This window comes from Ostrea edulis, chromosome 10, assembly GCF_947568905.1.
Source record: "Ostrea edulis chromosome 10, xbOstEdul1.1, whole genome shotgun sequence".
Taxonomy (NCBI): domain Eukaryota; kingdom Metazoa; phylum Mollusca; class Bivalvia; order Ostreida; family Ostreidae; genus Ostrea; species Ostrea edulis.
Genome location: NC_079173.1, coordinates 38,729,244 through 38,745,299, shown reverse-complemented (window position 1 = coordinate 38,745,299; position 16,056 = coordinate 38,729,244). Strand labels below are relative to the sequence as shown.

At 34.3% G+C, this 16,056-nt stretch overlaps 1 protein-coding gene across 1 annotated transcript in view; it reads left to right on the top strand.

Moving 5' to 3' along the window:
- The window catches only part of LOC125665405 (nose resistant to fluoxetine protein 6-like), a 34,002-nt gene that overhangs the window by 6,639 nt on the left and 11,307 nt on the right, over window positions 1-16,056 (top strand). The window contains exons 2-8 of the mRNA XM_056150951.1: window positions 4,412-4,517; window positions 7,496-7,734; window positions 9,113-9,206; window positions 9,307-9,396; window positions 12,199-12,364; window positions 15,325-15,404; window positions 15,513-15,635. Of these exons, the coding sequence (XP_056006926.1) occupies window positions 4,412-4,517; window positions 7,496-7,734; window positions 9,113-9,206; window positions 9,307-9,396; window positions 12,199-12,364; window positions 15,325-15,404; window positions 15,513-15,635 (898 nt within the window). The remainder of the gene's footprint in view (window positions 1-4,411; window positions 4,518-7,495; window positions 7,735-9,112; window positions 9,207-9,306; window positions 9,397-12,198; window positions 12,365-15,324; window positions 15,405-15,512; window positions 15,636-16,056) is intronic.

Here is a 16,056-nt window from a genome sequence, read left to right as displayed (position 1 = left end):
AAAATGTGTGATTTTCTGATGTTAACATATACTTCCGTTTTTTATGTCTGACATCTTTAAAAATGTGGCAACATACACATTTTCTATGGTTATTGTTTGAATTTAACTATATTGAATGGAAATTAATACAGTTTTTGCACTTTTAACCATTATTATTGATAAGTCACATGAGGATCGATCGACCTTAACAATTTTGCCTGTTTTTTTTTTATTTGATTTTATGTTTTGTTTTTACAATATTATCCAAAGATTTCTGCTTCCGGGTTTTTCTCTCCAAATTTTATTCTATATTTTTATCTAAAAAATTGTTTAATATTTTTTATTCTGTTTATAATTCTAATTTAGTATTTTTGCTTTAACACTTTTATTTAAACATTAAATTATTTTTGTATCTGTTCATAATTCTGATTTTACATTTTTTTGGGACAATTTCTTTTTAATATTTTTATTTCCATTAATAATTTCATTGTTTTTTTTATTTTACAGTTATTTCTAATACGTTATACGTAAAATGTTATTTTGATGTAGTAACCCATATCGTAGGGAGGTGTGTTAAATCATCACTCAGTGACGTAACTGTCACGTACAATTTGGTGCGCATTTTTTAAAATCACGCAATATGAGTAAGGGAACTGAACTGTTATGACAGGCAGCAGACGCCCTATCCAAAGCCACCACTTGTGGAACACGTGACCACGAATCAGGACAACACATCCAAAGAAGGGTAGTTCGCCACTAGGGTTATTACACCCTCAGTACAATAGGAAGAAATAACAAAATCACAAGAAAATTAGGAATGTTATAACCTACTGTTTCTGTTTGTATGCCTTTTATTCCATTTCATGCACCGGTATTGGGGTATCAATTATATATCAACCTTCGTTCCGTGACGTTTGACCTAGTGACCTTGGGATTGGGCGTACTTTTAAAAACCTTGCCTATTGAATATCTCCTGAACTATTTCAGGTAGATCTTTCATATTTTGTAGATAGATTACTTATGGGAAGGCCATTAATTCCATACTATGACCTTTTACCTTGGGCTTTGATCTACTTTTAAGAAAACGTACATGTAACCTGGTAGATATCTTCGGAACTATTCATGGTAGGACTTATTTATTTTGTATACAAATTTGATATGACAAGACCTTGTGATACAATCGTGTTTGATCGTACGACCTTGACCTGCTTTTTATAAAAACCCTGACCTAATCAATATCTCCTGGACTATTTAGGATATATCTTGCATATTTTGTATATAGATTCTTTAAGGGAAGACATTGTACCTTGGTGACTTTGACCTGGAAATTTGACCTACTTTTGATAAAAATCTTATCTATTCAATATCTCCTGAACTATTTAAGATAGAGCTTTAAATTCATATTTTGTATATAGATTTCTTATGGAAAGGCCTATCATTTCATGACATGAGCCATGACCTTGTGACCTTGATCTTATCCAGAACAGGATGATCATGTTAGTCCTATTAGTGTTGAGACATTTTTAAGTTATGTGAATTAGCTTTCAGTTATGTTGTGATCCTTTGGGGCTAGATTAGGGCCACAATATGGGGTCCAAAAATTTTCATGTGAATAAAAATTGATAAAAAATATTTTAGAAATCACAGCAGCTGAACAACGGCAGGGTCATGGTGACTCTGGTTAATGATGTTGCCCATGGGCCTCTTTTTATTATATCTGGGTTACCCACATTACAGCCAGAACAGTCTAAATGATTTCCAAGTTGATAGCCCTCGAGACTTCCGGTGCAGACGACACATGTACAGGTGTTTGTAGCACGAGTTTTCAAACGCTGAAGTATGTTACAGCAGTACAACAAAGAAATGAACACAAGAGCAAAGGGGCGATAACCATTGCTCCTGTAATTTTGTTGAGAGAAGGGGGTTGGGTGTGACGGGAATCTCTTTTTATTGGGACAACGAATGCAATGAGATCTGTGGTTAGTGGAGCGGCGAAGTCCTTTTTTGGACATTTTGAAGGGCTCCAGTACTATCAGTACTTTGATAATGGTGCTTAAATGAATCTACCAAATAGAAAAATATCCGATGATGTGATCTGTACTAATTTCCTTTATTTACAATCGCATGACATGTAAATTAAAACACATAGATTAAACTTTTATAATGTGTCTTCACGTGAATGTCAAGATGTTGATGGAAATCTAAATAGCCTCTTTCATTTATCACAGTCCTCCGTAATGTTACATATATTAATCAGAACAAACAAACAAACAAACAGGAAATATTAATATTTGCAATGTGAGTGCAGATTTTCACGACCCCCCCCCCCCTCCCTCTCCAAGTCGTAGGCTGGTATTATATCGAGAAGCAGTTCCGGTTGCAAGTTCACAATACTGCACAGTTATACTGGGGTACATTTAATGCCCCTTTTTGAAAATTTTGTGTACGTTTTGCTATACATTTAGAGTGTAAAAATCCGTCACGATTGCAATTTTAATTCCAAATGGAATGCCCTTGTAAGAAACCGGAAATTCACTGGGTTATCAAAATGTAAAGGCGTGTATAATAAAAAATTGGGTAAAACACGGTGTTGCGACAGTGACTCGAAACTGCCGTTATATATGTTTAGAAATCACTTAGTTTATTTCTACTTGAATATTTGATTTGTTTAAAATTCAATTTGAGCATGAATTTATTTAAAACTACAAGTTATTATGAAACATGATTGTTATTCCATCACAACTAAAATACGAACGTTAGACATCATAATGAAATCACAGGCAATTGCATCGCTTGGGTTGTAAAACCGTCTGTACTTTCACTTATCACAGTCATTTTCATCGGTACGAATAACTACCCACATTAACATCATTATTATAAATCGTCAAACACCTGTGATAAATTGGTTTAGATAAAAATAGACATGATAAGACATTTGTATCTTTATATAGACTTGTTATTAGCATGATTTATGAACTATGTAAAATCAATATTGATAAATGATAGTATTTGAGTCTCTAAATCGCTATGGATCCTTTCATCCCTTTTGGGTAATTAGTCGTAACTACCGTAATAGCTGCGAATGTGAAAGTACAGACGGTTTTAAAAATTTTAGTCACTTGGAGCTATTACGGACTATTATGAATTGGGGTAAGAAATTCATTATAGAAATGATATGTAATGCTGCACATTCTATGTAATAGCTTGTTGCAATGCTCAAACATTCTGTTTAGTCGTATAGTGCCAGGGCCCAGCTAAAAGTCGACCAAAAATAATAGGCATTTTTCCGAATTCATTTTTGCATACCTTGGGAAGTATACGGAATTTCGGGATGAACTTTGGTAGTAATGTAGATTGATTATGTATGAATATATCAGAATATAAAGTAGAATTTTATATCAATGGACTCTGTTTTTACATCGGCTAACTTGGGTACCCTATATATAGAGTTCTATACCTTTACTCTTTAATAGTAAATTCGACCCCAATTGCCTGTGAATGAAACATGATTTTTATTCCAACGCAACTAAAATACAAACGTTTGACGTTATAATGAAACATGATTGTTATTCTAACATCATACACAGACACAAAAATGTTAAAATGAAATTGCTATACCAAAATTATAGAATTGGAATAATAAACAAAAGTAAAAATATTATATCAAATTGTTACACACCTACTGTGACACGGGACATCCGTTTTTAAGGTCATTTTCGAGGACCCGTGACATTCATACCTGATGCCTTGCGTTTTGCGATGTTCATTTGCTATTACGGATAGCACTGCGGGCAACTATTAATAATAATACCATATTTATAAAGCACCCTTTTCATACACTATGTACGCTCAAATGTGTTTTACAATGCATATATACCTTACAACAGAATGTTATACACATAATACATAGAAAATAAATAAAACATTAAAAGCTGTACCTATCCTGATTGTACATATAAAACATGAAAACACAAGATACCATAAATATGCCAGATAAGAATAAACATCAGTTTCATGGCGTATTAAAATAATAATAATAATGAAATACACACACGCACACACAGCATATAATGTCTCAGGTATAATACATTAAAACATACAATTCTTTTTTTTTTTTTTAGTAAAACATCGCAAAAATGGTACTCGAAAGCTAAGACACAGTCTTTAGTTTTCACAGAATCTAACCTACACGAATGACTGAAATGATAGAAACTAGTCCTAGAAAATTGATGGAAAAACATGTGTTTTCAGTGACTTCTTGAACGCACACAGTGTTCTACAGTCCCTTACATGTTCTGGAAGGGCATTCCACAGTTTTGGAGCTATTGTTGCTGATGTTATATTTACATCAATATTTTAAAAGGAAGTCAGTCATTATGACAATGCAGAGTATCTCCTTAAAATATAAAGATGTTTCTTTCGTGCATTACAGTGCTCTTTAACATAGGAAGGTCTCTACCGACAGCCAAAGTAGCCAATGCTTCGAGTGTGTACTGCCAAGAAAAAGCAGAGTTTGACACCAGAGCCATTGCTGCCATGTGAGTGTATTTGATACAAGACTGATTTAGTAGATACAGTGTTGATATATTAAATACAGTGTTGATATATTTGATACAGTGTTGATATATTGAATACAGTGTTGATATATTAGATACAGTGTTGATATATTAGATACGGCGCTGATATATTAGATACAGGGCTGATATATTTACATACGTGTATAATACGGTATATTAGATACAGGGCTGATATATTAGATACAGGGCTGATATATTAGATACAGGGCTGATATATTAGATACAGTGTTGATATATTATATACAGTGTTGATATATTTGATACAGTGTTGTGTTAGATACAGGGCTGATATATCAGATACAAGGATAATATATGAGATACAGGGCTGATATATTAGATACAGGGCTGATATATTAGATACATTATTGATATATTAGATACATTGTTGATGAATTGAATACAGTGTTGATATATTAGATACAGGGCTGATATATTAGATACAGGGCTGATATATTAGATACAGGGCTGATATATTAGATACAGTGTTGATATATTATATACAGTGTTGATATATTTGATACAGTGTTGTGTTAGATACAGGGCTGATATATCAGATACAAGGATAATATATCAGATACAGGGCTGATATATAATAGATACAGCAACTCTGTATCTAATATATCAACAATCAATTTATCCTGTCGATGATTTTACATATACATTAAGTAAAGGCATATTGATATTATTCATTCTTGATGCTTTTCTAATGTACAGGTACAACTGTCATAATAAATGACTGCAATGTGTGTATTCTTGAGATAATTTATCAAAAGTACAACAATGAAAAAGTGGCTGCAACATTTAAACCATCAACAACGGGATAAAACAAGTTTTTCAACAAACAGTAAATTGCATTCATTTGTTTTCGTATACCTATGAAGTTATAATGTGCGCTGACTCCAGTGACGGGGTATATGTATTCTCATGACGTCATAATACACATATGTGGTCAGTAAACCACGTGGAAGGGGCATATTGAGATTATTAGGTTAGTACGAGACATAACATCGTTGTATGTAGTATTGGTTTGAGCCAATGAAATTCCAAGATTTTTATCAGAGGCAGGATAAATATACAGGGCTCATCTATTAGTAATCACAAATGGTTGGTTGTTGCGCTCGAGAATATTTCATTCTTGTGGAGACGTCACCTTTGCCATTAAAGGGCTGCAAAATATAGTTGAACGAGCTATATCGTACTGTTGCTAGTCATGAATTAAATTCTCCAAAAATAGTACATGTACAAACTGACTTTTTAAAACATTTTTGCGATAATTTTACTGAAAATTATTTGAATATTATGGTTAAGAAACAGCCGATACTTCTGAATTCAACGGTGAGAATTTCATCAAAATCAGACTTCATGTATATAAAGGATTTATTTCAGGTGAACTTAGTAAGTCATATATACATAACAGCTACTGCACATGGTTGAATTCATTTTTATACCCTATATTCCACGTTTTTAAAATGGTAATATTTTTCAATAAATTATTTGGTAAAACTTTAATTCCCCTCTTCTTTTCTTTCTCTCTTTTTATCACAATGTTTCTGTATGTCAAAAGAACCGAAAGAGTGCGAAATACAGGATCGATTGGAAATCGAAACCACACCGTTTGTTCCCATCTTTACCGAAAGAGTTCTGTTCCAGACCTAAACTGTTCGTTTTACATCTTCAAGCGTTCCGTTTTCGACCAGAACCGTTCCGTTCTCTTTACAAACTGCCCCATTCTCTAGAAGAACCGTTCTGTTCTCTATAAGAACCATTCTGTTCTCTATAAGAAATGTTCCATTCTCTATTATAACCGTTCCGTTTTCTATCTTTAAGCGGTCCGTTCTCTATAAGAACCGTTCTGTTCTCTGTACAAACCCTTCCATTCTCTATAAGAAATGTTCCATTCTCTATTATAACCGTTCCGTTTTCTATCTTTAAGCGGTCCGTTCTCTATAAGAACCGTTCTGTTCTCTGTACAAACCCTTCCATTCTCTATAAGAAATGTTCCATTCTCTATTATAACCGTTCCGTTTTCTATCTTTAAGCGGTCCGTTCTCTATAAGAACCGTTCTGTTCTCTGTACAAACCCTTCCATTCTCTATAAGAAATGTTCCATTCTCTATTATAACCGTTCCGTTTTCTATCTTTAAGTGGTCCATTCTCTATAAAAGCCGTTCTGTTCTCTGTACAAACCGTTCCGTTCTCTATACGAAATGTTCCATTCTCTATTATAACCGTTCCGTTCTCTATCTTTAAGCATTCCGTTCTCGATAAGAACCGTTCTGTTCTCACAAAGAAACGTTCTTTTCAAACCGTTCAGTGTTCTTTACGCTATCAAATTAGTTCATATGAGTGAACTATTCTCGACGGGATGCAACACAACCAGCCATCCAGTTTAGCGTTCGTTTATCGCTCCTCTGGTGTACCGTGCCGGATCTGTGTATAAAATAAAGTCAAATATTCAACTTGAATTTTACGTAAAGTCGAAGAGGCAAAAATATGCTTACATTTAACAATTTGACATTTTGATACAACGAATAATCTACGCAAAAATGCGTATATTTGTTTCAATCCATTTTGTTACATTTTTTCAGCAAAAAAAAAACCAAAAAAACAAAAACAAAAAAAAACCAAAATGTTCAAGCATGACATTGCTAACGCGTTTCTCTTCCGAATTTGGAAAATTCCCATTAAAATTGAAATAGAACGCTAATTTAAGACATATGTATATATGACTTACTAAGTTCACCTGAAATAAATCCTTTATATACATGAAGTCTGATTTTGGAGACGGATTTAGTGTACATTATTCTTGCAGTAGCTGTGCAACACGATGTCAATTTCATCGAAGCCATTGTAATTTATGGTTTTGTCACACAAGGATTGAAATTTGATAAAAATCATATTTTAAATCTTCACGATTCACATGCAATTTACTTATTCAGGTCCTTATCAAATTTAGCCGTCTGGTTGTTACTCTTAGCGTCCACTTTTAGAGCCATCCTCGGAATATTTGCTGCCTTGATATCAGTAAGCACGGCGTATGACGTAATCAATCAACTGCTGTCTCACAAAGCTTTGAATTCACCGAAGATCGAACCCGATCAATCAAGAGATGAATCGCCATGTGAGAAAACCCCTCTGCTGATAGAGGAAAAGGCAAATATTACCAAAAAGGAAAAATGTGAGTAAAACAATGATAGAGGTTGCAGTATAGGGCATCTGTAAGTGTGTGTTTTATATAAATAAACAGTGCAATCATAATCTATTTTTGGATTAGATAAATAATACGTTACATTATACGTTACATCGTTGACAACTAGACCAACTGTCACGTGTGCATTTTTGAAAAATAAATGTCAAATTTACAGTGGATATCAAAATACTTTATTTTAAAAAAGGAATTGTATCATTATTATTTTAATTGTGATGTACATGTTGTTAGGACTGTATCATTATTATTTTAATTGTGATGTACATGTTGTTAGGACTGAATCATTATTATTTTAATTGTTATCTACATGTTGTTAGGACTGTATCATTATTATTTTAATTGTGATGTACATGTTGTTAGGACTGTATCATTATTATTTTAATTGTGATGTACATGTTGTTAGAATTTGGGAGCACGGCGTTATAACTTATACTGTACTTGATGTTACGAGTTTATTTAAAACACATGAAAGCATCATAATTCAATTCAAAGTTAGGAAATACAATATTTTATCAGTTATAACCCAAAGTTCAATGATTTTTTATCTTTAATTTTTTTGTAAATCTACCAATCTGTTTTATGAAATGGCTAACAGTATTGCTCGAGGTCGCGTATGACGTCACATATATATATAATATCGCGTAAATATATGGCGAGTAAATATCGATAGGGTATGCTTACACCTCCTAGACAACTGATTCAACCTCTGGTGTATCCAGGGGTCCGTGTTTGTCCAATTATCTATTTTGTATTGCTTATAGGAGTTATGAGATTGATCACGGTTCGTGATCTTCACCTTTCATACAAACAAAAGAATTTATTTTGCTGAAAAAATTAAAAAGTTTAGAAACATGCTATGTGTCCTTTAAGTATCAACATTGATTAACTTGAAATATATTTAATTATAATAAAATTATGGAATTATTCAACTTGTTTATACTCAGCCTACGCCAATACTTACCAATATCGTCAATACATGCAACTCTCTAAGTAGGTGATTGTCTCATTCACTGAAATGTATTTTACAGCAACATTGGGAAAGATGTTACTTTCATTTTCTGCCTATACCAATGGAAAGACGGTTCTGCAGGTGAACCAACCCGCCGGAACACTGACAGCGTTGAATGGGATACGGGTTCTAAGCATCTTCTGGGTCGTTCTTAGTCACACGTATTTTTTGAATATCAACATAGCAAGTACGGAATTTCAGACTCTTAGACTAATTTCTACGTATCTGGATTATCAATTAATAACACAATTCAACCAAGTGTCGACCATATATTGTTTCATTGTTTCTTCATCATCTTTGATGAAAGAATTTCAGTTTTTATGATATTGTAAATTAAAGGTAACTCAAATTCTGAAAACGAAACCTTCCAACACTGGCTTTTCCAAGTCGTCACCAGCAGCTCACACGCTGTAGATTCCTTCTTTGTTTTGAGGTTAGGGTTTGTTCAATGACACAATATGCTACATGTATAATGAAAAGATTGTGTAATCATTGGTTATGTGATGGCTTTAAAATTTTTATTTTTCATTTAGTGGACTGCTTTTATCATACCTTAAACTGAAGGAAATGAAGAAAGGAAAGGGGATCAATTGGTTCATGTTTTATTTCCAAAGATTTTGGAGGTATATGTATATAACAAGAATTTTTCATTTTATTTTATTTCAACAGAAATAAGATTTATTTCAAAAAAACCGGTATTTGAGGAAGATTTTCACTGAAACAATGAATATTGCCCTAGACGAAAGCAAACCAGCAAATACCGAAAAGAAAATGTTTGATATTTCAACTTCACAACTATTTTTATGCACCATTATTCCAAAGCAACAAATAGAATTTGTACAGGAGGTCGTGAGTTCGAGCTCCGCTCGTGCCATCGCCGCATCAGACCTAAGCCGTTAACACAGGCAATGGTTGCTCCTTCGCCAAACGCTCGGCATATAGAAGTGAGAATCACAGGTCTTCTGGATATGGCCTTAAAAAGGAGGTCCCGTGTCGCGATAGGCTATGTGATGACAAAGAATCCTCACTGCTACAGCCCTGGGCGCTAAGCATAGGTCCCGTGCAATTTTATGCGTGGATAAGAATGCTTAGCTGTAGGATTAAAAATCTCCTAAGAATCGGTCTCAGCGCTAGACACTCAGTAAAATGCTTTCTTCGTTATTTCATCGGGTATGAAAGTAGCAAGCATTGTAGAAAACGAAATCGGCTAGTTGTATTCGGCTTGTCAATCGTGGTTGATGTTTTCCAGTGAAATTTGATGTTGTAATAAACACTCAAATGAGCTTGATTGCTTTAACGTTTTAGATTTATCGCTTGTTTTTTTTTTTTTTTTACGGAAATAGCTTACGCGATTATCGAGCCTAATGAAACCTTCGAGGAATAGCTTTTTTCAAAGTCAACATTCTAATGATACTTTGTATCTATCGATGTATATTTTACCTTAAGGTTGATCGATCCTCATGTGATGTCATAGGTTTTTTTGCAAAAATCTTTATTAAATTAAACTTTGTGCAAGATAGAAATATATCTTTCATAGGAGTTTTATTTACTGAATAAAAAAAAAAAAATTGGTAAACTTTCCATACAGAAAAAGTTTATATTTTCCATAGATAATCAATTATTTATAATTTCAAAAAAATTGTCAAGGGCAATAACTCCTATGTTGGTATTTCTTCTACTGCATATCTGTTATCCACACTTAATTTTTACATATTTATGAATTAGCAGTTTTTTTTTAAACTGTTGACATTTAAAATTTGTCATTTCAACAAATTCTTATGTATTTTAATTATTCTGTATAACGAAAATGTGTGATTTTCTTATATTAACATATGCTTCTGTTTTTGTATGTCTGACATCTTTAAAAATGTGGCAACATACACGTTTTCTTTGGTTATTAATTAAATCTAACTATATTGAGTTGAAATTAAGAGAAATCTGATGTGGATGAAAAGTGGAGGCTATGTACAATAATATTTTGAAATTGAAAACTTTCAAATTTACTTTGAAATGCAATTTTAGTTAAAAGAAATCTGAAAAAAAAATGAAAACCCCTGCGGGACTCGAACCCGCGATATACAGTTCAGTAGTCGACGTGCTAACCTACTCAACTAGGCAATGTTTTTTTTAAAAAAATGAATAGACAAATGTTGCTGATATTCATATTTTCATCCATGTTTAAAAGGAAGTCAGCCATTATGACGATGTAGAATGTTTCTCCCCAGAGTCTCGTGTTAATAAGCCGCCAGACTTTTATCATTTGTTATGTACATGTACATAATTCATACTCAAATTTTTAAAATAATATTTTTCAATATATATACATGTATACCTTATCTCAATCGCGTGGTGATCCGGGTTAGAATAAATCCTCAGTAACCCCCCCCCCCCCCCCCCCCCCCCCGGGATCCGGGTTAGAATAAATCCTCAGTACCCCTTGCTTGACGTAGGATGCGACTAAATGGGGCGGACCTTCGGGTGAGACCGCAAAAACCGAGGTCCCGTGTCACAGTAGGTGTGGCACGATAAAGACTCCTCCTTGCTCAAAGGCCATAAGCACCGAGCATAGGCCTACATTTTGCAGCCCTTCATCGGCAATGGTGACGTCTCCATATGAGTGAAATATTCTCGAGAGGGACGTTAAACAATATTCAATCAATCAATCTCGCCTGGGCCCGCTTGAAGCCAGGGCCCACGTACCCTCTTTTGCTCATTTAACATAATTTCTCCAAATGCTATATTAAATTGCGACCGTGCAGACCTGTATAATAAGACCCTAGCTGGTATACGGAAGAGTACAGTACTAGTGTGGTAAGTACAGATAAACTGACCAGTATTTGAATTATACAGTGACGTTCAGTTCTTCAGAATAAATCCATGTCAAACCACAGGCCTTAAAGGGTGAATGATCCATGTCCCATTTTTTTCTTATCCGAGATCAACACATTTATTTTCTTTTTCTTGATGTTTTGTAAATTTATAGATTAATTAAGGATTTTCGTATCTGTTACGTATTAGTAAGGTTCTCGTTTTCAGTTTCAGTTCTTCTAACGATCGCTAAAAACTTGATTTTTACTAATATGTAACAGAGACGAACAAATACAATTTAGATAATATTTAATGTATATTTACAAATCAAAAGTAAAAAAAAGAGCATTGTGTAGATCCCACATCAGAAAAACTTGAATGGGAGGGGGTGGTGTGTGTGGCGTGTTGCATGATCCTTGTTCCAAGTGCCTGTGTATATTCTGGTGAAATATCAAGCCTGAAACGTACGATTAAAAATAAGCGATAAATTTTCTTCAGAAAATTGCGAATACAACGAGCCAAACAACATAACCCCGTTAACAATGTATTCATTGTCGCAGATGAAAGCAATGTCAATTTCAAAAGAAACATAAGGTAAAAGACTGTAATATTTCCAGGTTAACCCCAGTATATATGATGGTAATGATGATCAGTGCCTGTCTGGGGCGTTACCTTGGAGATGGACCACGATGGCCAAAGGCAGGGTTCGAGAAAGACTTTTGTAGAAACAATTGGTGGAGAAACCTTCTTTACATTAATAATCTCTTTCATAATGATGATCAGGTAGTACTACTAGTATTAAGATTATAATTCATCATGCGGTTTGATGTGTTTTGTGCCGATTGTTGGGCCGTTCTCGGCACACTGATTTTGACTGCAGATTGCTCCGTTTGCCTGATCGAGTCGTGGAGCTCGTAGTGAATGTGACCGATCAAATGGGGATGCTTGCTCCTCCTGGGCACCCGATCCCACCTCTGGTATGTCCATGGGTCTGTGTTTGCTCAGCTCTTTATTTTGTATTCCATGTAGGAGTTACAAGATTGATCATTGCTCGTTATCTTAACTGATATAACTGATGCTCCATGTAGGTAAAGTTAAAATTAGGTTATGAGGAACCACTGGAATGTGGTGAAAGTGATATTTGTTTATAATACTCTATGTAAAGTTTATCTCACGTTTTAGGAACTGATAAATATAGGTTAATGTCCCGAGTACCTCGCCATTCCTTAAAAGTAATGGAGCTGAGGCCCCGAAAGCCCCGAGGTCTATTGCTTTTAAGGAATGGTCCACCCAGTTTTTCAATGAATTACAAAGATATTATCAAATATCAGAATTATATATAGTACTAGTATAGAGTTTTGTCATATGAAATGGCATTGAAGTTTAAAGAACACATCTTGTTTTATGCTGTTGCTGAACATTAGAATGTAGCTTAGATATTCAGCATATGGAGAAATTTTCTTACCTTTTGGTTAATTTCAATTATTTGCACTAAGAGAAAAATATGCAAAATGACAATCGTAAACTAACCTCTTCATAAACACACGTTTCCAACATCACATCCCATTCTTCACGTTTGTATCTTTTCAATGAAATAATTTTCAGTTTAACTGATACAACATTCAGAGTTCCATTTATAGTAAAAGTTTTGAATCGAAGAACCTCATTCAATCCATTATAAGCATTTCAAGAATATTGGAAAATCACAAAAGGTCCACTTTTTCACTTCAAAAAGCAACGGATACATTCGGAAACGGGAAATTGATATGTGTTATTCCGGAATCTGTTCACAAATTTATTGAATTATTTTTCAAAAAAGTCCGTTTTTGAATCAAAACCACCGTTTTCGGCATTTGGGTAGAGGGACGTCGACGGGGAAATTAAGATTTAGAAAATGCAGTTATGAACATGTATTTATTTTATGAATAGAAATGTCATGTTTTCTGTCCTTGACACTTGTAATGACGTCATGAGGCCCCCAAAAGGGATATCTACAACATTTTTTTGAAAAATTATTTCGGAAAATTAACATTTAAGTAAATATGATGCCTCACTGAAACTTGATGCATCTTCAAAATAAAGGAAGTAGTGAATATGTATTCGTACCTGCAGCTAAAATAAACGTTAATACTTGAGATAGAATTGCCTGGTAGAGATGGGATCGCCCGATGGTGTATGTTGTTGAAAGGAGGGGGGGGGGGCTATGTTATATACATTGACTTATCGAACAGGATCCCCTGTCTGCAATATTATGTGGACAATTTTATATGTGCCGGGGAGTATATTTTGTTTTTAAATTCCTCTCGTGGTTCAAATATTGTGTTGTGAAAACTTTTGAATTTTTTGAAATTAATTTTTACACCACGAATTGCCATTAAAGGGACATGGACACGATTTAAGCTGAAAATTTTCAAATTTTATTTTTCCATTTTTATTGTTTACAATGCTTTACTAAAGTATTTCTAATGATCAACCAAATTTTTTAATATCATTGGTTGAGTTACAAATGAGAAACACACTCACAATTTTTCAATATGTAAACAAGGCTCGTGCCATGTTTTTGTTTACATATAAATTGCTTAATAGAAAATAGCATGTTTAAAGTAAAATGAGATGTGTTAAACACTAGAAACTATTTAATTATGTTCAGAATTAACTTGTAAATTGAAAAAAACAAACAATCTGCTTTAAACGAAACGTTTACTGGTATATTTAACATGTAAAGAAAAGCATGGCACGAGCCTTGTTTACAAAACAAAAATTTGTGAGCTCTGTATCTCCCATGTACCACAGCAACTGACATCAACATATTTACTGACCATTAGAAATATCTTAGTTTAGCATTCTAGACATTGAAAATGGAAAAATAATTTTTTTAAAAGTTCAAATCGTGTCCATGTCCCTTTAAATGTACGCCGTAAAAGAACTTCTGTTAAAGTTACGCGCTTAATGAATATAAAGTGGTTATAATTTCTCCATATGCAACAGGAAATATTTTGTAGATTTCATAGCCCTTGGGAGTAGTGATACTTTTTCATTAGTACTCAGTTGACCGATAAGGCCTTTGGGCCTCTTGTTAAATATCTTTATCATTTGATTCTTTAATTTTGCTGATACTATATAAAAGACGCATGTTTCAGAAAAGCAGAAAGGGTTGTACCAAAATTTTGGAATTTCGCAACTCCAGGGATAGAGTTTTATGTCAAGGTCAAGTTCATTACATTTAATAAACTATAATTTCACCGACACTAGATGAAAGTAAAATCTAATTCTTTTCATATTTTGGACAGTGGGGACATAAGTTGTACATTCAGGACTGGGCATCAGGGGGCCTTAGGACTGGGCATCAGGGGGCCTTAGGACTGGGCATCTGGGGGCCTTAGGACTGGGCAATGACTGCCCAAAATTGACCAAGGTTCAAAAATCTTTTGTTCAACCGCACATTTGTAAAACAAAAACACTATATAAGGGAACGGACACCTTCCCATTGCAGAGCTACTGTAGGGACTACGTAAAGCGGGTGAAAAGTAAACTTTCTCGAGGGGGACGTTTAACAATAATCAAACAAACAAACCAGTTATGCATTGTAAACGCGCGGGAACTGTTTATTTCTACATGTTGTAGGAGAAAAATATGTCAGATTTCACACACTTAAAAAGAACAAGGTATAAAGACAAATGGATTACACGGGTGTCGGATTAGACAGGTGTGAGTATTCTTATGTTTATCGATACGTCTTTCAGTGCTTAAAAGCTTCGTGGTACCTCGCAAATGATATGCAGTTTTACGCAATAAGTCCTTTGATGTTGGTACCTCTACATCAGTAAGTGTATTTTCATTCTAAAAACCGCTATTTCATGAACTTGGAAAAACAAAATCAATCAAATGACATCACCCCGCCGCATCTGAGAATTCATTTTTTTCGTCTCAGTTATTACCCACTAGGAGTAGGCATTTGTGTTGTGTCTCTGTTGGGATCGGCTGTTGCACCTGGAGTTATTTCATACGTCTTGGATCTGCCACCAACACCCGTAGGCGGGGGAGGATCACAACAGTGAGTAGAGTGAGCAAAAGTGTGATGATATTAAAAATCTGTCCCCTAAAATATTCTAGATGTTGAATCAGTAGATTACGTCATTAGGATGAATGCTGTTTCATACCATTTGTTAGACCGTTTTTATATACTGGTTTTGACTTTAGCTTACTCTGTTGACATTATCAAGATATATGGCTCACGACGGGTGTGACCGGTCAACAGGGAATGCTCACTCCTCCTAGGCACTTGCTTACACCTCTGGCGTGTTCAGGGGTCCGTGCTTGCCTTACTTTTAAGTTTGTATTCTTTATAATAATTATGAGATTAAATACTATTTGTTATCTTCACTTTTTCATTTATGTAATAATTTTCCATTATCACATGTATATAGTGCCTCCCAACTTATTCGACAAACGAGAGCATGTTCTGTGTATGATCA